The sequence below is a fragment of the Myotis nattereri genome, assembly GCF_964212035.1.
Source record: "Myotis nattereri genome assembly, chromosome: 16".
NCBI classification, from domain to species: domain Eukaryota; kingdom Metazoa; phylum Chordata; class Mammalia; order Chiroptera; family Vespertilionidae; genus Myotis; species Myotis nattereri.
Window position 1 is genome coordinate 2,255,523 of NC_138091.1, and position 23,311 is coordinate 2,278,833.

The 23,311-nt window shown below is 58.3% G+C and overlaps 1 protein-coding gene across 1 annotated transcript; it reads left to right on the top strand.

Moving 5' to 3' along the window:
* Nucleotides 1-1,872: 1,872 nt before the first annotated feature.
* On the top strand, nucleotides 1,873-22,874 carry NATD1 (N-acetyltransferase domain containing 1; the record flags this gene model as incomplete). Its single annotated transcript, XM_081110241.1, has 3 exons — nucleotides 1,873-1,975; nucleotides 20,546-20,664; nucleotides 22,758-22,874. The coding sequence occupies 3 exons, from the start codon at nucleotides 1,873-1,875 to the stop codon at nucleotides 22,872-22,874; spliced, it is 339 nt and encodes a 112-aa protein (XP_080966367.1).
* Nucleotides 22,875-23,311: the final 437 nt, after the last annotated feature.

Sequence of the window (23,311 nt, forward strand, 5' to 3'; positions counted from 1 at the left end):
ATGTGGAAAACTAGAAAAATTCATAAGAAATAAGTAAAAAGGCATCCCCTCTGTGTGGAGGCAGATTGCTCCTAGTTGCAAATATATATATGCATACATATATACATATACATATATACATACATATACATATGTATACTTATTCTTACTCTGTTTTTATGGGGTGTTGTGTGTGAGTGTGTGTGTCTTAGTTTAGAGGGAGAGAGAGGGAGAAACATCAATTGGTTGCCACACACACACACACACACACACACAGGCCAACTGGGGTTCAAACCCCCAACCTGGGCATGTGCCCTGGCTGGGAACTGAACCCACAACCGTTTGGTGCTCCAACCAACTGAGCCACACTGGTCATGACTGCTGTATATATTGTGTTTTGATTTTGAAACATGTGACTATATTAGCCAAAAATTGAATTAAAAATATCATTAAAGAGCCCTGACCTCTGTTGTTCAGTGGTTAGAGCATCAGCCCAGCAATGAAAGGTAGCATGTTCAATCCACTGTCAAGGGCATGCACGGAGTTGCAGGTTCATTCCTGGCCTGGGAGTGCGTGTGGGAGGCAACCAATCCATGTGTCTCTCTCACATCCATGTTTCTCTCTGTCTCTCCCCCTCCCTTACACTTTCTCTAAAAACCAATGGAAAAAACACCCTCAGGTGAGCATTAACCAACCAACAAACAAAACAACACAAATGCCCATCAAGGGTGGGCAAATTGTGGTAAAAGCCCACAACGGAATACTACTCAGTGATGAAAAAGGCACCCTCAGCATAGATGAATCTCACAGACAGGATGAATGAAAGAAACTGTACACTAAACAGTATATACCATGTGGTTTCATTGATGTGAAATTCTGGGAACAGCTAGAAGTCAAGGTAGCAGCGACTTCCAGGGGTGGGACACGGCTCAGAGGGGGCAACGGAAGCCCTGGCATTACTCATCTTGCCTGGATGGTGGTCACCTGGGAGTGAACAGCAAGTTTACACGTTAATTAGCAAACGAGTGAAAAGTAACCTGTAGTCCCGTGACTCCGTGCTGCAGCTACCGGTGGGAGCGAACACGGCTTCAGATGGGAGCCGGTGCAGGGGCAGCAGGGGCCTGGCAAGTTCTCTTTCCAAAAAGAAATTGGACCCCGAGAGTCCTGTCCTCTCCCAGCAAGTCCCTGGTCTTGTTGGGACGCCCTTTCCCCATCTTTGGCTTGAATCCAGGCATCTCCAAGGCCTTCTGCCTGCGACTCTGCCTCTTGCGGGCGGTGGCCGGGCGCTATCTCAGCCCCACAGCCGGCCACCGGGGCGGGGCCGCGGGCGCCTCCCCGTGGCCTCGCAGGCCCTGGGCTGCCCCGGCTCGTCTGTAGTCGCGGTGCCTGTTTCTCAGCGGAGCTCACCGAGTCCTCACTGAACCTCCCTGGAGCTCAGCAGGGTCTGGCTAGGCACAGGCCGCGCACGCAGCAAGTGCTGAATAAACGGCGGCTGCGAGGGACTCATCGGACTTTTCCTGCAGATCAGGATCTCTCTCTAAGGTGGGGTCCGTGTGGGGCCCAAAGTTACCCGTGAGTCAAATGCAAGGGGGAAAAGTGGCCTCTGGCGGCTGCGGCGCGCAGGGGGCGGGCCTGGCCCTTTAAGAGCGGACGGAATGTATCAAAACAAACCGGCCGGCACCCACTGGCCGCGCGCGGCACGTGACCCCGGCTGGGCCCGCCCCCTTTTGTCGGCCGCGTCCGAGTGTCAGTGTCGGCGCCGCCGCCGCGGTCTCCGGTGCGGGTCCCGGCCTCCCCGCGCCGCCGCCGCGCCCCGCCCCTCGGCCCGCGCACTGCCCCGCGCCCGGCCTCGGAGCCGCGCTGCCCGGGGCCAGCGGCCTCGTCCCGACGCGGATGGCGCACTCGCCGGCCGCCGTGCCAGGCGCGCAGGAGCCGGGCTGCCCCATCCGCGTGGAGCACGACCGTCGGCGCCGCCAGTTCACCGTCCGGCTCAACGGTAACGCGTGCCGGGTTGTCCCGCCCTTTGTCTGCGAGGGACGGACCCGCGGGAGCCACCCTGCCCGGCGCGGCCCGGCCCACGGCCCGGGGGCGGCGTCGGGAGCGCGCGCCGCGGGGCGACCTCGGGGGCGGAGGTTCCGCCCGGCGCTCCGGACGCCGCCGGGGCTGCGGCTCCGGGCCGGGTGGGGGCGTGGCCGACCCCGGCGGGGCGGGGCGGGGCGGGGCGGGCTGTGGGGAGAGGCGCGTCCCCGCGGGACAGCCCTGGCCGCGGCCCTGGGGACGCGCACCTGCTCGGGCCGGACGGCTTTCCGGTGTTCCCCGAGGCCGCCGTCTGAGGTCCTGGAAAGCGGGTCGGCGGGACCTCCCGCGCCCCGGGCGTCCAGTAGCTTCCGGCTGCCCCGGGAGCCTCCGCTTCGCTGCCCCGAGCGGCGTGGGAAGGCTCCTCTGGGCAGATGGAGGGCTGCTTCTCCCCAGGAAGGCGGTGGCGGGGGGGGGGGGGGTGACCCTCTCGGACCCCAGCCGCCTCTGCTGCCCGGTTCTCCCTCCCGCCGTGGGAGGGGCCGCGCACACCCCGGGTGAGTGCTGAGTGCTGAGTGCTGAGTGCTGAGTGCTGAGTGCTGGGGTGAGTGCTGCGCAGCGCATAGCAAGTGCGAACAACGGGCTGTGCTTGCTTTTGAGACCAGAAAGCACAGGCAAGCCTTGCTTTCCCGGGAAGGGAGGTTCCTCCACACCCTCCTCCTGAGAGTTCTGGGGGTGAAAAGTAGATTGTGAAATGAAGGACCATAAACTCCCTGCATCCCATCCCTTTTGCTTTTATAACTTTTTCTCCTTACCAGCTGGGCCGCTGTGGCAAGGTCCACGCTGAAAGGGCCTTCAGCGGCCACTGTGCCCATTCCTGAGAAGGGAAGGCAGAGGCCCAGGAAAGGGGGGGCTGCCTGAGGTCAGGCAGTGAATTGGGGCAGCACTGGAACAGGGTCCTGCCCAGTGTGACTCCTGGAACTGGACACCTCCAACCTGCACTTGGACGCATCAGGAGGGGCTGGGAGCTGGGGCAGGGACATTCCCGAGACACCCTCCCTCCCTTTGAGCCAGGCCCTAGCACATCCGTGCAATGTGGGGCAGCAGCACCCTGTTATTGCTGGGGTAGCCTCCATGTGCCCACCTACTGCGGGGCAGTGGAGCTCTCGGGGTGCTGCGGGGGGCAGTGGAGCTCTCCGGGTGCTGGGGGGGTAGTGGAGCTCTCGGGGTGCTGGGGGGGCAATGGAGTTCTTGGGGTGCTGGGGGGGCAGTGGAGTTCTCGGGGTGCTGGGGGGGGCAGTGGAGCTCTCCGGGTGCTGGGGGGGCAGTGGAGCTCTCGGGGTGCTGGGGGGGTAGTGGAGCTCTCGGGGTGCTGCGGGGGGCAGTGGAGCTCTCGGGGTGCTGGGGGGGTAGTGGAGCTCTCGGGGTGCTGCGGGGGGCAGTGGAGCTCTCGGGGTGCTGCGGGGGGCAGTGGAGCTCTCGGGGTGCTGGGGGGGTAGTGGAGCTCTCGGGGTGCTGCGGGGGGCAGTGGAGCTCTCGGGGTGCTGCGGGGGGCAGTGGAGCTCTCGGGGTACTGGGGGGGTAGTGGAGTTCTCGGGGTGCTGCGGGGGGCAGTGGAGCTCTCGGGGTGCTGGGGGGGTAGTGGAGCTCTCGGGGTGCTGCGGGGGGCAGTGGAGCTCTCGGGGTGCTGGGGGGGTAGTGGAGCTCTCGGGGTGCTGCGGGGGGCAGTGGAATTCTCGGGGTGCTGCGGGGGGCAGTGGAGCTCTCGGGGTGCTGCGGGGGGCAGTGGAGCTCTCGGGGTGCTGCAGGGGGCAGTGGAGCTCTCAGGGTGCTGGGGGCAGTGGAGCTCTCGGGGTGCTGTGGGTGGCAGTGGAGCTCTCGGGGTGCTGGGGGGCAGTGGAGCTCTCAGGGTGCTGGGGGAGGTAGTGGAGCTCTCGGGGTGCTGGGGGGCAGTGGAGCTCTCGGGGAGCTGGGGGAGGTAGTGGAGTTCTCGGGGTGCTGGGGTGGGCAGTGGAGTTCTCGGGGTGCTGGGGGGGCAGTGGAGCTCTCAGGGTGCTGGGGGGCAGTGGAGCTCTCGGGGTGCTGGGGGGTAGTGGAGCTCTCGGGGTGCTGAGGGGTAGTGGAGCTCTCGGGGTGTTGCGGGGGGCAGTGGAGCTCTCGGGGTGCTGGTGGGGCAGGAACTTGCTGAGGCCCCCGGAGGATGAGGTGTGGAGGAAAGCTTTATTGGTCCCGCCTCCCGCCCGCCGTGGGAAAAGTCCCGTCTTATCTCGGCTGAGCGAGGATGAAAGCCGCTGCCGGGTGTCCGCTGCCGGGTGTCCGCTGCCCGGGTGTCCGCTGCCCGGGTGTCCGCTGCCCGCTGAAGCCCAGTGCAGACACACCTGCGGCCTAGCTCCTGTTCCAGCTGCTGTCCATGGTGTGGGCCCCACAGAGCCATGGGCCATGCCGCTTCTAGGGCCACGTGGCAGGCGAGTGTGGGTCATGGAACAAGAAAGAATAGGAGCATAAAGTGGCGAGAGAGAGAAAGTGTCATTTTCTGGGGATTTTAACCAAAGATTTCTCAAACTTGCCATGGGCTCCACCCTCCCAGCCAGTCCATGGCTCCCCAGGCTAGACTGACAGGCAGGCATCTTCCCTGACTTCACTGCACATGCGTCCGTGTCTCTCTTTGCTTTCTTCCTGTCTACATATATAAACGCCTCAGCGACCATTCGACTGTTGGACCGTTCAACTGGTAGCTGTGATGCATACTGACCACCAGGGGGCAGACGCTTCAACCGGTAGATTGGCTTGCTACTTACTGGAGTCCGGCTGATCAGAACTGGGCTAGACGGGCTGGACATGCCCTGGAGCCCTCCCACGGTCCCTCCCCAGCCGGCTGGCCCAATCAGGGTCCCTCCGCCTGGCCTGCGATCCGGGACCCCTTGGGGGATGTCAGAGAGCTGCAGACCAGGCCAAGGAACCCCACCGCACCCGGCCTCTGGTTATTAATGAACTAGCTAGTCACGATGGTAACAATCCCATATTATGGATGAGTAAACTGAGGCTTAGACACCAGGGCAGGAGAGACTTTCCAGCATCACGAAGTGCCAGAGCCAGAACTCAAACACTGTTTTTTGCACGTGGAAGCCAGTCCTCCCGCGGCGGTGGTGCCTGGCCAGGGCCTGGTGCTCTTGCTGGGGAGGGTACCGAACTCCAGGGTGGGCTGCAGGGCGGCGCGGCCCATTCTCGCAGGGTGGTTTTATTCACTTGCAGCAAGTAGGAGAGAGAGGAGATTGTATCTGGAGCTCTGCCTCCGCGTCTATACGCTACTTGGTCATGCTTGACTTCTTCTTTGCAGTTGGCTACTTTTATGTTTTTGAAGTTGAGTTCCTGTCAAACTCATCCAGTTTACAGCTGGCCCGCAGACTACTGTGCGACATGTTAACATGCAGCAAGACTAGAACTCAGTAGGCATAGCCCAGACCTTGAGATCCTGTCCTAAGAGGGGCCTCTGGCTTTTCAAATCCTCTTTTCTGAGGGTCCAGGGAGGCTCTGGTTCCCCTGGTGCTCAGGCGGTGCTGTATGCTCACAGGGACAAAGGAGAGAAGGCTGTTGGGGGTTTTCCTTCTTCCTGATGAGTCCAGCCAAAGGAGACCCCGCCCCCGCCCCCCCCCCCCCGCCCACCACCCCCCTCACTCGGGCACCCCGGAGCTGGCTGTGGTCACAGCTAGACGTGCCCAGCCACGTTTCTAAGCGTGCCCACCTCTGGAACCTGCTGCCCCGACAGCTAACTATAAAGTGTTCCAGGGACCCCAGCCACCCCAGGGTGCAGTGTGAGACTGTCTGTCCTCCTTCCGCCTGCACGCCAGGCTCTGCAGCCCGGCCTGGTCCTCCTGGCGTGGATGGGGGTGCGGGGGGCGGGGGGGCGGAGAGGGCGGTGGTGAGAGCGGAGTCATCTGTGCCTGGGGCCGCCCTGCCTCAGTGGGGAGGGTCAGTGTGTAGCAGCGTCTCCGCTGCCCTGAGCCAGCTGACTGTGCCTCTAGATCAGTGGTTCTCCACCTTGGCTGCACATGAGAATCACCTGGGAATCTTTTTTAAATCCTGATTTCTGGGCCTCATCCTCCGGAAAGCCTGTTTCTTTGTGATGGGGTGGGGCCACAACATTAGTAACAAAGAAACAGAACTTCCGGAGGATGAGGCCCAGAAATCAGGATTTTAAAGCGATTCCCAGGTGATCCTCATGTGCAGCCACGGCTGAGAACCGCTGGTGCAGAGAGATGTGAACACAGGCTGAGAGGCCAGTGGCCCTTGGCTCCCGGGCTGGCGGCCCCTCTGGCAGCGCTGGCTGCTGAGCTTCCTGCCAGCTTGGTGAGGGAGGGGCTGAGCAGCTGTGCTCTGGGTGGCCCGGTACAGAAGCCCTGACTCACCCTCTGCCTGTTGGTGGGTGCGGACACACGGCTCTTCCGTTTCACGAACAAGGACACTGACTTGCCCGGGGCCCCTTGGAGGGAGAAGGGTTAGGGCCTGGTCCTTAGGGAGTGGCTGGAGTGTGCCAGGCCCTGTGCTAGGTGTCAGGGACGCGTGGGGCTGGCGTCTCGAGGACAGCAGGCAGCACCCCCCCCCACCCCCCCCCCCGGGAGCTGCCCAGGAACCAGGCCCTGAGAAGGAGGCAGGGCAGGAGGGCGAGGAAGGGCTCTGTTCAGAATCGGGTGCTCAAGAGGCCTCCCTGGGAAAGTGGCGTTGAAGTCAAGACCAAGGAGAAGCGAGGGTTCGAGTGGGAAAAACTTTTGAGTGAAAGGAGCAGTCGGGCCGAGGCCTGTGGTGCCTGCCTGCCTCGGGCAGCGGTGGGTCATGTAGATGTTGTCAGGAGGCCCTGGGGCAGGTGGTGTGAGGCCTTGGCTGTGACTCTGAGTGAGGCGGGTGCCCAGCGGGCGGCTCCCCTGGCTGTGGGGCGGGGCACAGGGTGGTTCCAGGCTCCCCTGGCTGTGGGGCGTGGCAGCAGGGAGCTGGGCCCTGCACTGGGCCGGGCAGTGCGGGCAGAGGGGCGGGAGTGGCCCCTGCAGGCAGTTCTGAAGGGGGCCTGGCGGGGTCTCACTGGCACGGGCGGTGAGAGGATGCTCGACTCAGGCTGGTCAGCCCTCAAGTCCAGGCTCGGAAATGCTAGCTTGTGTGTCACCACTTCCTAGTGGGGAAAGCAGGGCGCCCAGCCTGTAGGCAGCTAAGCCACAACCGTGCCCACCCTGGATGGCCCTTTCTCTGGCCTTCCCTCTCCCCTTGCCACCAGGGCTGAGCGCCCCACTTGCTTCAGGGAGGGTGTGATGCTGCTGTCCCCAGAGTCTGTGGCAGCGGTAGAGTCAGTCCCAGTGCTGACCGGGGGCGGGGGCGGGAGGGTGCTCTGTGTGAATGCCCGTGGCACTGGCCAGGGCAGCACCGCAGGCCTTGACCCGAAAATGGCACCGCTGGCTGAGCACCTGCTGAAGCTGCGACACACACACAAGCTGCTGGCCCTTCCTTGAGGCGGTGTCCACTGGCCACCCTTCTGCAGTCGCCTGGGTCCCCCAGGGTCCACCCCCTCAAGGCAGACAGAAGGGCCACGTCAGGAAGAACAGAGCTGTGTGTGACACCCGCCGGCCAAGTCCCGGGCCTCAGTCTCCTGGAGGCGGAGAAGGAAGCGCATGGAACAGAGTGGCACCAGCAGGGACTGCGTGCGCAGACGCGGCTGAGGAGGCCTCCACGTCATCCGCCTCCATCAGAGCATCTGCACGGGCACAGGCGTGGAGCGCCCACCATCTCCGCGTCCCTGCCACCACAGCCTGCGGGAGGCCCGGGACGTGCCCGCTGGACCAGCAGCAGGCCCTCCAGGCAGCGCTGTGTGCACCCCGCCAGGCCAGCTTCCGGAGGTGCTCTCCAGGGCAGGGCAGGCGGAGGAGGGTTCCTGGTGCCCGGAGAAGGTGCTCTCTTCCCGGTCAGCTGCACGGCCACCCTGACGTCATCCACGAGATGTGCACCGAGAAGAACGCCCAGCTCGGCTAGGAGGTGTAGGTGTGCCCAGCAGCGGGCACACCCGGGCACTCGCAGACACAGGCAAACCCGAATCCTTGTGAATCAAGCCGCAGGCCACCCTGGCCGCAGGCTGCAGGGGACAGCCCTGGGTTTTAAAAGTCATTTTCTGGGCCCGTCCTGATGGGGCAGGAGACAGCCATCCTGTTCGAAATCACCTTTGGACTTCACGACGGTGCGGGCAGGCCTACCTCTGCTTGTGGTGAAGGCCAGCCGGTGCTTTTGTTTCCCCACACGGAGCATAGCCCGGGGAGCGTGTCAGTGTCATACTCCTCGCTTTAAAAATAAGTGTGTGTCCTTCTAACGATGTTTTGGGTATTTTAAGGACCATGAGGAGTTTGATTTGAAATTACACAAGATCCCTATTGTGGGAGTTTTTTTAAAAACAAACTGTTCTGTGATTGCTCAGCCCAGCCTCATGTCTGTTGTTATAGACCCGCCTTTTCCTTCTGTTGTTTTTCAAACAGCACTTTTTAAAAATATATACATTTTAAAAATTTTATTTTTAGTGAGAGGAGAAGGGAGAAGAGAGAGAAAGAAACATCGATGTGAGAGTGGAGCATCGATCGGCTGCTTCTGCACCCAAGAAGGAGCCGCCCCGGGCACGTGCCCAACTGGGGATCGAGCTAGGGCAGTGCCTTTTTCTTAATCCTCACCTAGGGATGTGTTTTTATTGACTTTAGAGAGAGGAAGGGAGAGGGAGAGAGAGAAAAACATTGATAGGAGAGAGAAACATCAATTGGTTGCCTCCCCTCCGCACCCTGACCGTAAATGGAACCCGCAGCATTGTTGACTGGTCACAAGTTAACTTGTGTCTTTTTCTCTACTCGTCCATCAGTATTTCCAGAAATGGGACGAGCAATCCATCTAATCCTTCCATCCGTCTTTCATTATGGGGAGGTTTCAAAAAGATGTGTTGCGGCAGAGAACGTGCGAGCGAGCTCTGTGCAGACCCTGCGACCGGCCGGCCGGTGACGTGTCTCGCTGGAAGGCGGCGCTGCCGGGAGAGCGGTGAGCCCGGCAGCGCCGAGGCAGAGAGGACTGCGGGCCGGCCGCCGGCGCTGGGAGAACGGGCAGGAGACGCTCCGCCGCCTTGGAGCCGAGGCAGACATTTCAGCGCCTGTGCAGTGTGGAGACCACACAGTGGAGGTGAAGTAACCAACTCATTCTTTGATAAAGAGTTTTTCAGTCTGTTACTCTCACCAATTTACACCATCGCCACAGGGGAATGCCACAGAACCCCTGCCTGCTGCTCACCGCGGACACGTTGCTTATACAGATACAGAGAAGTTTCTCGGTTTAATTATGTTGAAGGGACGAAGGAAGAAGCCAGATGGAGAGATGACTGGTCATCCGATCCTTTACTTGAATCGCCCATATTTCCAAAAACCATGACTGGAAAGCGGTTGGAGGGAACACGGACATTCTCTCATCCGAACGACGATTCACAACATGTAACATGGACCGTCTTCACCTCTGAACTTAATGTTTATACACCAAACGGCGGCTCCCACTCGAGGGAGCAGGGACTCCAAGGAGAGCGTGCTTCGGCTGCAAGGCGTGTGATCGCAGCAGCGGTGACGGCGGGATTTTAGTGCGGACACTAGTGAACGCGGGAGTGGCTGGAAGTGCAAACTCGAGAGAGACGGGTGAAGGCAGGAAGTTACAACGGACTGTGTTATCCGTCGTAGGGCCTTTTCTTGGTTCTTGACATCGTATTCACCAAGATAATTACTACAACAGTGTCTGCAGCTGAGCTGTTACTGAGGCACAAAGCCCCAGCCCGTGGAAGAATGAGGGAGAGCCACGGTGCCACCACGACGAACAGAAAGGTCGCCAGCCCACGGGGCGCGTTCTGGCCTGACACAGCTGGTCAGCAAGGTGCTGAGAAACTGCCTCCACGTGTATTCTCTCCAGGGGAGACCCCGAGCCCCCCCATGCCAACCCCCGAAACCCTTCGCTGCCTCAGTGTCCTTCCTGGCATCAACAGGAGCTGTGTGCTGCAGGTGTGAAGGTGACTAGGGGACCCCACAATTGATGTGTGTGAAAGGCCCAATGAGGAGCAGCTGGTGGTTTTTATGTAGAAACTAAATCATTCTCAGTAAATAAATCTCTGCTTTGGAAACTAAAAGGAAGGTTCATCTGTGGCCCTAGAATCCTGGAGCTCCCACGGCCTCCCACCCCACTTGCAGATGGGAAGTCCGAGGTCACAGGGTCGGCTGCCTCTGGCCTCCCTCTGCCCCCACAGCTGGTGCGTTCAGATCCCTGGAGACCAGGTCCCTGCGTGAGCCATGCGGCTGCCCCAGGAAGCCCTGGGCTCATAGCACCGTGATAGTCCCTGGGGCCGCCCATGCAGAGCCAGGGAGGTGCCTGGTGTGGCAAGAGGACCAACCAGTAGCTCTCCTGGGTAACCCAGGGTCTGCCTTCATGTGCTTCCCCACTGTGTTGGCTGGTCCCCGGAGTTTTCCCAAGCCGCAGCCCCCTCTGCCTAACCTCTGAGCCACCACCCGTGGCCCCTCCCCAACCAGGCTCTGCGTGTGGAGAAGCCCCACATGCCAGCCGGGTGTTCCCGGGGTCTGCTCCCTGCTCCTGTACCTACTCGTGCTGCTCAGCCTTCTCACTCCCAGAGGGAACAGAAGCCCTGCCTACTCTCCCATCTGTCCAGTGAGCGTGCTGACCTGCCGGCACTCTCAGCACTGAGATGTGTTGGGGTCCAGCCCCAGCAGGTCCAGGGGTTCCCGAAGGTGTGGACAGAGTCAGCGAAGAAGGAAGGACACAGGCAGAGTTCAGTTGATCAGCATAGCCAGGTTCTCTAGCCAGGTTCTCTTTATTCTCCTGTTACCTCTGTATTTATACCAGTTGATGTTAGTCCTATCCATTCTCTTCCAAAGGTTAGGGCTTTGTTATCTCCATTCCAAGGGCATTACTCTACTGTTCTGTTAAGCTACAAGGAAGTAACTGAAGGAGATTATCCTAAGTAAAGATTATGTATCTTAAGCGTGATTGTTCATAGTTAAGGTGATTAATTACCCGCCTGGCACTCAGTTAGGGGGTTTTACTGATTTATTCCCTTCCTTAGTCCTGTCAATCCCTAATTCCAGGGAAAAATCCCCACCTGGGGAAACAACCTTTCTCGCAGAGGTGACCCTGGTTAGAACACATAGCACTAAGAAGGGGAGCAAACATATTAAGAACAGTATGCCATACACGCCAGGTCCCTTGGAACATGCTGTGCAGATGTTTCTTCCCTGCAGCGGCTGTCAAGCAGCAAGGATGGACCGGCTTCCGCAAATTCCCTCTTTTTTATTTTTTAAATGACAGCGCATGTAAATCAGCAGCCACCTCTCAGATTGGGTTGTTTAAGACTCAGAAGAAGACTTGTTTGTGGCTTTGCCAACAGGTCAGTCCGAGGCTTAACCCTGTATCGGCTCCCCACAGACGGCCGTGGAGGTGGCGGCTGCCTGGCCTCTGCACAGACCCCCCCGTCTCCCCCCAGAACCCTCTCCTCCTCCCCGCCTGCCGGGGCGAGAGTTCTCAGTGACCACCTTCCCTGATAACTTCTGGGGCTGTTGGCCCTGGGGTTGGGGCCGGCGAAGGGTCCTGGGGTAGAGGCCAAGGGTAGGGTCTCTTAGGACCTGAGTAGCTTTAACTTTTCTCAAAACCACTGCAGACTGTGGTTGCAGTGTGACTCTCGGGCCCAGGAGGGACGGAGCGATGGTCCCGGGACAGGTGAGACCTTGGGCATGAGGTGTTGGAACTGTCCGTCACCTGGCAGAGCGTGGACGGACCCAGGCCTTCCCCTGCCTTGGACTCGTTCCTGTGGCCTCCTTTGCTAGTCAGTGTCGATCGCTCACCGAACCCAGCCCTGCCCAGGCTCTGCCCACAGTGCTGTCAGCAGAGAGAGTGGTGCCCTGGGCCCAGCTGCCCGCATGCGCATGGCAGAGGGCGAGTACCCAGGCACACAGCCCTGTCCTGGCCTCTGCTGGGGGCAGGGGACCTCTGGGAGGGGACATTGGGCCATCTTGGGTCACAAGGAGGAGCCAGCCCTGGAGGCACTAGGCAGTGGGGGGAACAGCAGGCCCTGCACACTAAGGCCCCTGAAATCATGTGCCTGGCCTGCCAAGGCGTTAGGGTGAGTCTGACCAAATACCGCAGGCTACATTTTTAAAATATATTTTTATTGATTTCAGAGAGGAAGAGGGAGGGAGGGAGGAAGAGAGAGAGAGACATCAATGATGAGAGAGAATCATGGATCGGCTGCCTCCTGCACGCCCCACACTGGGGATCAAGCCTGCAACCTGGATGTGCGCCCTGTCCGGAACCAAACCGTGACCTTCTGGTTCATAGGTCGTCCTTCAACCACTGAGCCCTGCTGGCTGGGCTGGCAAGCTAATTTTTGGGGGCTAAATTTTGTATGGCCCTCCAGTGATGTTACAAATGTCCCAGTGGCTCTTGGCAGAAAGAAGGCCTCCTCCACGGCCATCTGTGGGGAGCCAATATAGGGTTAAGCCTCGGATTGACCTGTTGGCAAAGTCACAAACAAGTCTTCTCCACTCCTGCTCTTGGAGGAGGGAGGCCAGGCAGAGGGAGCCACCTGACAGGCTGGGGGTGGAGAGCGGGGGAGTGAGGACAGCCAGGAGGCCGGGGTGGCTGGACCGGATCCCTGAGCAGAGGACAAATGGGGTCTGACTTGGCTTCCCTGGTGGAGGCAGAGGTGCCCGCGGAGAAGTGAGCAGCAGTGGCCAGAGTCTCAGCATGTTTTGAAAGCTGTACCCATGGACTTGTCTCAGGATCAGCTCAGAGTCTGCGAGAAAGACAAGGCAAGGAGGTCCCCCGGATCTTGACCTGAGCCACAGGGCTTCGCCATTTTCTGGGGCTCTCCAAGCAGGTTTGAGGGAAAAGGAGGGGCACTCTGGCCATGTTGGTGTGGGTAGTTGGGACTCTAAGACACAGTTGCCAGGCCACAGACCAGGGGCTCGGGCTGCCGCCAGCACGGCGTGCCCAGCGGTGTGGAGGGGCCCCCGTCGCGCGTGCTTCCCTCACGCACAGCTGTGCCCGGCGCTCGTCTCTTTCAGGCAGAAGAGCTTTGCCCGTCGCCAGCCAAGTCCATGCGTCATGAGTGTGACTGCCTCCGAGCCTCCGCGTCCATCTGTGAGCAGGGCTCTGAGAGTCCTGCCCGTTTGTAAGGGTTTCATGAGGCTTCGTGTGTGCAAGGAGCTGAGCACAGGCCTGTCTCCTGCCAGGCCTCGCCTATGAGCTGCAGCTATGGCACCTGCTGTCTCTGAAGGCGCAGGCCCAGGCTCTGGGGAGGGGCCACAGGTCAGCCTCGAACCCCTAGAGCAGTGATGGCGAACCTTTTGAGCTCGGCGTGTCAGCATTTTAAAAAACCCTAACTTAACTCTGGTGCCGTGTCACATACAGAAATTTTTTGATATTTGCAACCATAGTAAAACAAAGACTTATATTTTTGATATTTATTTTATATATTTAAATACCATTTAACAAAGAAAAATCAACCAAAAAAATGAGTTCATGTGTCATAGATTCGCCATCACTGCCCTAGAGTGTCTGGCAGAGAGAGAACAGTGTAGTTTATAGGACACATCTCCCTTGAGCGTCTTCCCTGGCCTGGGCACTGGGGACCAGCAGGAGCTGATGAACCAGGATGGGGGGCAGCCCCAGGCCATTTGGGGATCTGTTCCATCCATGGCCCAGTGGCCTCTTCAAGGACATTGATGGAGGGAACGGGCAGGCGATGAACAGGGAGGCGAGCAAACTTCTAAGGCGTGAGGACCCGCCACCTCCCTCTTGAGGGCTGGCAGTGGTGAGAAGCCGAGATCTTTCCAGTGGCTCGCAAGGCCCCCCGTGATTTGGCCCCAGAGCCTCCAGTGTGGCTCACTCCCACGCTCCCCACTCGTTCCAGCCACCCTGCTGGCCTCCCAGTGCTTCTTGCCCCGTGTGCTCAGGGCCTGTGTGCGGCTGTTCTCGGCACCTGGCCTGCTCGCCCCCCACGTGTGCTTTTGTGTTCCTTGCCCCTCAGGCCTGTGCTCAGGGGAGGCCTCCCCTGTGCACCCTCCTCTCCTCGGCTGCGTCCATCTCTCGCTTGTCTCCGAGATCAGTCTTGTTATAATGAGACGACTTCCTGTCTGTCTCCCTCCAGGAGGGAGCGTCTGGTCGGTTTTCTTTACTGTTATACCCAACGTAGAACCCTGCCTGGCATGTAGGCCCTGATGCGTTGGGGTAATTAAATGGCCAGGGCGGCGCGCAGGCTGCTCCCTCCGCTGGCCCCTGTGGTTCTGTTCTGGGTGTGTTGAGTTACCCAGCAGGTGTGGGAGCTGAGACCAGAGTCCCAATGCACGGCCAGAGCAGGCGGCAGTGGGGCCAGAGCAGGGCCCGCCCACCAGAGCAGCCGTCAGGCCTGAGGAGGGGATGCAAGGGCCCCTAGGGCCTCCCTCGGCTGGACCGTTAAGGGGAAGGTATTCCAGGCAGAAGAAACTGCCTTGGGAAAGGCCTGGAGGCAGGAGGCAGAGCAGAGACTGGTCTGAGGCCTGGGCTCCCCTTCGCCTGACTCGCCGTGGGGTGTGGGTCTGAGTCTGCATCTGCACACAGGGCAGTGGCCTGAGCGCCGCCCCTAACTGGGCGGCCGTGTTCCCGTACGCAGTTCGCTGCGCCCTCAGCCTTCAGGCTTCTGTTGGTGACATCGCAGGCCCCGCCCAGGCAGCAGGGAGCAAATTATGGGGCTTTAAAGTGAAAAACACATGAAATACAATTTGCTTTTCATAACCACACTTGACGTTGACATGTTTTCCTTTATGGACAGCAAACTGTGTGTTCTGATCTCGGGGCCCTCGCACTGGCTGTGCCCTCTTCTCGTCCTTCCCTGCACCTCTGGCGAAATGGCCCTCTGTCCCCTGATCAGCTTAGTTCCTTCATCCATCACAGCTCCCTGAAGGCAGACCGTGGCGCTGTCCTCAGCTACTCGTTCTCCCCACACTCGGCCATCAGCACCCACATTGCTCACTTGGACTATGCGGCCGCCACGCCCCTCTTCTCATAGCAGCCAGAGGAGGATCACGAGACACAGACACCTCCTGTCCCTCCTCTGCCAAGGACCCACTGTGGCTCCCGGCTCATGGTGGTTGCGAGGCTCTACGGGCCCCCTCCCCCGTCACCCCTGCCCTCCCCTCATCTCCTCCACCCTCTCACTTGCCCACTCCTGCCTCAGGGCCTTTGCACTGGCTTCTCTCAGCCTGGGACACTGCTCCCCAGACAGCACACGGCCCGCTCCTCTTTCTCCTGCCTCCTCTCCACCCCCCTGCCTGCTTCTCTGCTCTGTTTCCTCTTCGCGTGCGTCCACCAGCACAGGCCTTTTGTCTGACTGCTTATTGCTATGCCCTCAGCACCTGAAACCACGCCTAGGGCTCAGCAAACAGTTGTTAAACGGGCCTGGTGGGTGGGTGTGTGCACAGATGGGTGGATGGGGGCTGGGTAAGTAGATGGGCAGGCAGAGGGGAGATGGGTGGATGATGGATGGATGGATGTGGTTGGATGGATGGATGATGGATGGATGGATGGATGGATGGATGGATGGATGGATATGGTTAGATGGATGGATGGATGGATGGATGATGGATGGATGGATGGATGGATGGATGGATGATGGATGGATGGATGGATGGATGGATGTGAGGATGGATGGGTGGATGGGTGGATGGATGGATGGGTGGATGGGTGGATGGATGGGTGGATGTGGTTGGATGGATGAATGATGGATGGATGTGATTGGATGGATGGATGGATGATGGATGGATAGATAGATGGATGATGAGCGGATGGATGGATGGATGGATGGATGATGGATGGATGGATGGATGTGAGGGTGGATGGGTGGATGGATGGATGGGTGGATGGGTGGATGGATGGGTGGATGTGGTTGGATGGATGAATGATGGATGGATGTGATTGGATGGATGGATGTGGTTGGATGGATGGATGATGGATGGATAGATGGATGGATGATGGGTGGATGGATGGGTGATGGGTAGATGGATGGATGTGGTTAATGGATGGAAGGATGGTTGGATAGATGAATATGGTTGGATGGATGGATGGATGGATGGATGGATGGATGTGGTTGGATGGATGGATGATGGATGGATGGATGGATGGATGTGGTTGGTTGGATGGATGGATGAGTGGATGGTTGGATGGATGGACGATGGATGTGGTTGGATGGATGGATGGGTGGATGGGTGGATGTGGTTGGATGGATGGATGATGGATAGATGGATGGATGGATGGATGGATGTGGTTAGATGGATGTGGTTGATGGATAGAAGGATGGATGGATGGATGATGGATGGATGGATGTGGTTGATGGATTGAAGGATGGTTGAATGGATGGATATAAATGGATGGATGGATGGATGGATGTGGTTGGTTGGATGGATGGATGGATGGATGAGTGGATGGTTGGATGGATGGACAATGGATGTGGTTGGATGGATGGATGGGTGGATGTGGTTGGATGGATGGATGATCGATGGATGGATGGATGGATGGATGGATATGGTTAGATGGATGGATGATGGATAGATGGATGGATGATGGGTGGATGGATGGATGGATGGATGATGGATGGATGGATGGATGGATGGATGGATGTGAGGATGGATGGGTGGATGGATGGATGGGTGGATGGGTGGATGGATGGATGGATGTGGTTGGATGGATGGATGATGGATGGATAGATGGATGGATGATGAGCGGATGGATGGATGGATGGATGAGTGTATGGTTGGATGGATGGACAATGGATGTGGTTGGATGGATGGATGGGTGGATGTGGTTGGATGGATGGATGATGGATGGATGGATGGATGGATGGATGGATGGATGGATATGGTTAGATGGATGGATGAATGGATGATGGATAGATGGATGGATGGATGGATGGATGATGGATGGATGGGTGGATGGGTGGATGGATGGATGGATGGGTGGATGTGGTTGGATGGATGAATGATGGATGGATGTGATTGGATGGATAGATGTGGTTGGATGGATGGATAGATGGATGGATGATGAGCGGATGGATGGATGGATGGATGATGGATGGATGGATCGATGGATGGATGGATGTGAGGATGGATGGGTGGATGGGTGGATGGATGGATGGGTGGATGGGTGGATGGATGGGTGGATGTGGTTGGATGGATGAATGATGGATGGATGTGATTGGATGGATGGATGTGGTTGGATGGATGGATGATGGATGGATAGATGGATGGATGATGGGTGGATGGATGGGTGATGGGTAGATGGATGGATGTGGTTAATGGATGGAAGGATGGTTGGATAGATGAATATGGTTGGATGGATGGATGGATGGATGGATGTGGTTGGATGGATGGATGATGGATGGATGGATGGATGGATGTGGTTGGTTGGATGGATGGATGGATGAGTGGATGGTTGGATGGATGGACGATGGATGTGGTTGGATGGATGGATGGGTGGATGGGTGGATGTGGTTGGATGGATGGATGGATGGATGGATATGGTTAGATGGATGTGGTTGATGGATAGAAGGATGGATGGATGGATGATGGATGGATGGATGTGGTTGATGGATTGAAGGATGGTTGAATGGATGGATGGATGGATGGATGTGGTTGGTTGGATGGATGGATGGATGGATGAGTGGATGGTTGGATGGATGGATGGATGGATGGATGGATGTGGTTGGTTGGATGGATGGATGGATGGATGAGTGGATGGTTGGATGGACGATGGATGTGGTTGGATGGATGGATGGGTGGATGGGTGGATGTGGTTGGATGGATGGATGATGGATGGATGGATGGATGGATGGATGGATATGGTTAGATGGATGTGGTTGATGGATAGAAGGATGGATGGATGGATGATGGATGGATGTGGTTGATGGATTGAAGGATGGTTGAATGGATGGATATAAATGGATGGATGGATGGATGGATGTGGTTGGTTGGATGGATGGATGGATGGATGTGGTTGGATGGATGGATGGGTGGATGTGGTTGGATGGATGGATGATCGATGGATGGATGGATATGGTTGGATGGATGGATGGATGGATGGATGGATGATGGATAGATGGATGGATGATGGGTGATGGGTGGATGGATGGATGTGGTTGGATGGATGGATGATGGATGGATTGATGGGTGGATGTGGTTGGATGGATGGATGATGGATGGATAGATGGATGGATGATGGGTGGATGATAGGTGGATGGATGGATGTGGTTGGATGGATGGATGGGTGGATGGATGGATGGGTGGATGTGGTTAGATCAGGGGTGGGCAAACTTTTTGACTCGAGGGCCACAATGGGTTCTTAAACTGGACCGGAGGGCCGGAACAAAAGCATGGATGGAGTGTTTGTGTGAACTAATACATGTTAACACTGCTGCTGGTGAAGGAGCGGAGGGGAGAGCAAGAGAACCCTCCACTCTTTCTGCTCTGCGGGGCTGGATCTGGCCTGCAGGCCGTAGTTTTCCCACGGCTGGGTTAGATGGATGGATGATGGATGGATGGATGGATGGATGATGGGTGGTTGGATGGATGTGTTTGGATGGATGGATGGGTGGATGGATGGATGGGTAGATGTGGTTGGATGGATGGATGATGGATAGATGGATGGATGGGTGGATGTGGTTGGATGGATGGATGGATGGGTGGATGGATGATGGATGGATGGATGATGGGTGGGTGGGTGGATGGATGGGTGGATGGATGGATGGGTGGATGTGGTTGGATGGATGGATGGATGGGTGGATGTGGTTGGATGGATGGATGGATGATGGATGGATGGATGGATGTGGTTGGATGGATGGATGATGGATGGATGGATGGATGGGTGATGGGTGGATGGATGGATGGATGATGGGTGGATGAATGGATGTGGTTGGATGGATGGATGGGTGGATGGATGGATGATGGGTGGATGGATGGATGTGTTGGATGGATGGATAGATGGATGGATGATGGGTGGATGGATGGATGTGGTTGGATGGATGGATATGGTTGGATGGATGGATGGATGGGTGGATGTGGTTGGATGGATGGATGATGGGTGGATGGATAGATGGATGGGTGGGTGGATGGATGATGGATGGATGGATGATGGATGGATGGATGATGGGTGGATGGATGGATGTGTTGGATGGATGGATGGATGGGTGGGTGGATGGATGATGGATGGATGGATGATGGATGGATGGATGATGGGTGGATAGATGGATGGATGGATGGATGGATGGGTGGGTGGATGGATGGATGTGTTGGATGGATGGATAGATGGATGGATGATGGGTGGATGGATGGATGTGGTTGGATGGATGGATATGGTTGGATGGATGGATGGGTGGATGTGGTTGGATGGATGGATGATGGGTGGATTGATGGATGGATGGGTGGGTGGATGGATGATGGATGGATGGATAATGGATGGATGGATGATGGGTGGATGGATGGATGTGTTGGATGGATGGATGGATGGATGGGTGGATGTGGTTGGATGGATGGATGATGGGTGGATAGATGGATGGATGGATGGATGGATGGGTGGGTGGATGGATGATGGATGGATGGATGATGGGTGGATGGATGGATGTGTTGGATGGATGGATGGGTGGATGGGTGGATGTGGTTGGATGGATGGATGATGGGTGGATAGATGGATGGATGGATGGATGGGTGGGTGGATGGATGATGGATGGATGGATGATGGATGGATGGATGATGGATGGATGGATGATGGGTGGATGGATGGATGTGGTTGGATGGATGGATGGATGGGTGGATGTGGTTGGATGGATGGGTGGATGGATGGGTGGGTGGATGTTTGGATGGATGCACAGAGAGACAGATGGGAATAGACTTTGGCTGGAGAAGCCCCTGTTAAATGTTTCCCAGTGGGACTCTGGGGAGGGCTGGTGAGCTCCAGGCTTGGCAAGACTGCAAGGCACAAAGGCCTGTTTGCTCTGTCTTATGTGCCAGCGTCACTTCCCTGTGGATGCCAGTGCCACACCTTGACCTTCTCTGGGCCTGGCGAGAAGTCCTGCTGCGTGTCTCTGCTCTCCTGTCTCTTCGGGCTCTGGTTTAGTGGGGGCTTGGCAAGTCCGGCAGTGCACCCAGCGCTGGGCCTGGGCCTGCAGACCCTCTGGAGGGAGTGCAGGTGGGGACACAGATGGCTGGGCTGGGGGCCCTGAGGGTCCTGGGATGCTGAGACAGAATAACGACGACTCATAGTGGCCTGGAGTATTCTGGGTGTTGTCCTAGCATTTTACAGAGATGACTCTTTAGTCTCCAAACAACCCTATGAGGGGTGTTTTATTATGTCCCCATTCTATGAATGGGGAAACTGAGGCACAGAGAGGCTATTGAGGCTCCAGCTCCAGCAGCCTGGCTCCGACGCCTTCTCTCCACTTCAGCTGCCATGCTCACGCGTCTACCCTCCCCTGCAGGATGTCACGATCGGGCCGTCCTGCTCTACGAGTACGTGGGCAAGCGGACCGTGGACCTGCAGCACACCGAGGTCCCCGACGCCTACCGCGGGCGCGGCATCGCCAAGCACCTCGCCAAGGTAGGGCAGGTGGTGGGCCCGCTGGCCGGCCTCAGCCTGTTTCTTGGCCAAAGTGCAGATGGGTCCCACCCTGCTGCCAGCCTGCAGCTGGGAGTTGGCGAGGGGTGTGGGGAGGGGGCAGCAAGGGGGGTGGCTGTGGGGCGGAGGGGGATGGGGGGCTGTGGGTCGGGTTGTGTGTGTGGCTGTGGGGTGGCTGGGAGGCGGGTGGCTGTGGGGCGGCGGGGGGGGGAGGGTGGCTGTGGGCTGGCGGGAAGGGGTGGCTGTAGGGTGGGTGGCGGCGGGAGGAGTGTGGGGTAGTGAGGGAGGGGGCTGTGGGACTGCTGGGGGGCTGTGGGGTAGGGAGGGGGCTGTGGGGCGGCCGGGGGGGTGTGGAGTGGCGGGGGGGGGCATGGGGGGGAGGCGGCGGGGAGGGGCAGCGTGTCTGCTGGTCCCCTGCTCCTGGGGCTGGGCGGGGGGCGGGTCCTGGGCCCAGGCCCCAGGTTCTGCACTGCTGCGGTCCGGGCCCTGGCCCTGCTGTGCATCAGGAGCTCGTGGCCGTGTCCCCGGGGTCCAGTGTGTCCTAGGTGCTCTGTGGCTCTCAGAATGAATGGGTGACGAATGTTCAAGGAAATTGGCTGGTGCCCCACCCCCTTCTCCCCAAAGCACCTCCAGCTCCAGCTGCGGGGAGAGCAGTCTGACTGCAGGGGACTTGCGCGTGGACCAGAGAAGCCTTTTGTGGCTCTGAGGCTGCTCCTGGGCTGGCTCCCCCTCCGCCCCACACCCCCAGGCCTCTGCCTCTCCCACCCTCCATGGGACCCAGAAAAAACTGAGAGCCCTGGCCAGTGTGCTCGGTGGTTAGACTATCAGCCCGCCCACCCAAGGGTCGTGGGTTCGATTCCCTGCCAAGGGCGTGTACCTGGGTTGCAGGCTCTATCCCTGGCCCTGGTTGGGGCGCTTACGGGAGGCAACCAATCGATGTGTCTCTCATTTGGAGGTTTCTCTCTCTCTCCTCCTCCCTCCCTCCCTCCCTCCCACTCTCTCTAAAATCAATAGAAAAAGTATCCTTGGGTGAGGATTAACAAAAATAAATAAAATAAACTGAGCTTTACTGACCTGGGAGCGGGGAGTGGAGCCCTCTCTCCCCCTAGGGCAGTGGTTCTCAACCTTCCTGACGCCGCGGCCCTTTAATACAGCTCCTCATGTTGTGGTGACCCCCAACCATAACATTATTTCCGTTGCTACTTCATAACTGTAATGTTGCTACTGTTATGAATCGTCATGTAAATATCTGATATGCAGGATGTATTTTCATTGTTACAAATTGAACATAACTAAAGCATAGTGATTAATCACAAAACTATATGTAATCATATATGTGTTTTCCGATGGTCTTAGGCGACCCCTGTGAAAGGGTCGTTCGACCACCAAAGGGGTCGGGACCCACAGGTTGAGAACCGCTGGCCTAGAGCCCTGCCTGCCAGGGCCTGAGGCACAGACCACGGGCACTTACTGTGACGGGCACCTTCTTGGGCTTCCAGTCTTTTTTTCTGCAAATGGGAGGATAGCTGGTTTCTGTCACGAGAGGCCTTAACCCGGGTCAGGGGTGGGCTGCGTGGAGGACACAGAGGCCGCTCAGGGGCGGAAGGTCAAAGGGCCAAGTAAGTGCTGCTTCTTTTCATCAGAACAGCCGGCCGCCCACACTGTCCTCGGCTTCGTTTCAGCAAACGTTTTCCTGGTTACTAACCCTCACCCGAGGGTATGTTTCCCACTGATTTTTAGAGAGAGTGGCAGGTGTGGTCAGGCAGGCGCCAGGTAAGCCCGAGGGCCCTGAAGGGGGAGGGCAGGCTGTGGACAGCAGCCCGGGGCGTGCTGGATGACCAGACAGGCAGCAGGCGGGCCTCCAGGCTCAGCCCCTGCCCACGTGGCCCTGGCTGTGGGCTGTGCTGGGCGGAGACGACCTCCCAGGCGTTTCGGGAAGAGCTCAGCATCCAGTCCTGGCTTCCTCCCTCCCGTGGCCTGTGCTCCAGGCAGTTTCCCCACAGCTCCCAGCTCCCTCTGGCATGCGGGTGGTGGCAGCCGAGGGTGGGCACTGACCGCTCCCTCTGCCTGCGCAGGCCGCCCTGGACTTCGTGGTGGAGGAGGACCTGAAGGCCCACCTCACGTGCTGGTACATCCAGAAGTACGTCAAGGAGAACCCGCTGCCGCAGTACCTGGAGCGCCTGCAGCCGTGACCCTGGCTGGGGGCAGGCGCGCCCTGCCAGACCTCTCCTCGCCCTGGCCCTGCCTCCGTGCGCTCTCAGGCAACCTGGATCCCATGGCGGTGGGCCGCTCAGCTGTTTTGTAAGGACGCTCATCGCCCCCGGAGGCGGCTGGCCGAGGATGGGCAGGTCCGGTGACTGGCAAGGGGAGGCCCGGGGCCGCATCCCGGCAGCTCCTGCCTGCAGACCTGGCGGCTTCTCCGAGACCGTACGGCCTGTTGTGGGCCGGCCTGTGCCGCCCGTAGGCAGGACTGGGACGCGGACGGGCATCCTGTGGCCCGCTGCGCCCCTTGTGTTCCTTGCTCTGTGATTGGCACCCCCTCACCACCCCTGCCACTCGGTCCTATTTGCAGAGGGGGTGTTCGCAGTGTTGAGAGGAGCAATAAGAAACTATGTGCCAACTTCCAAAG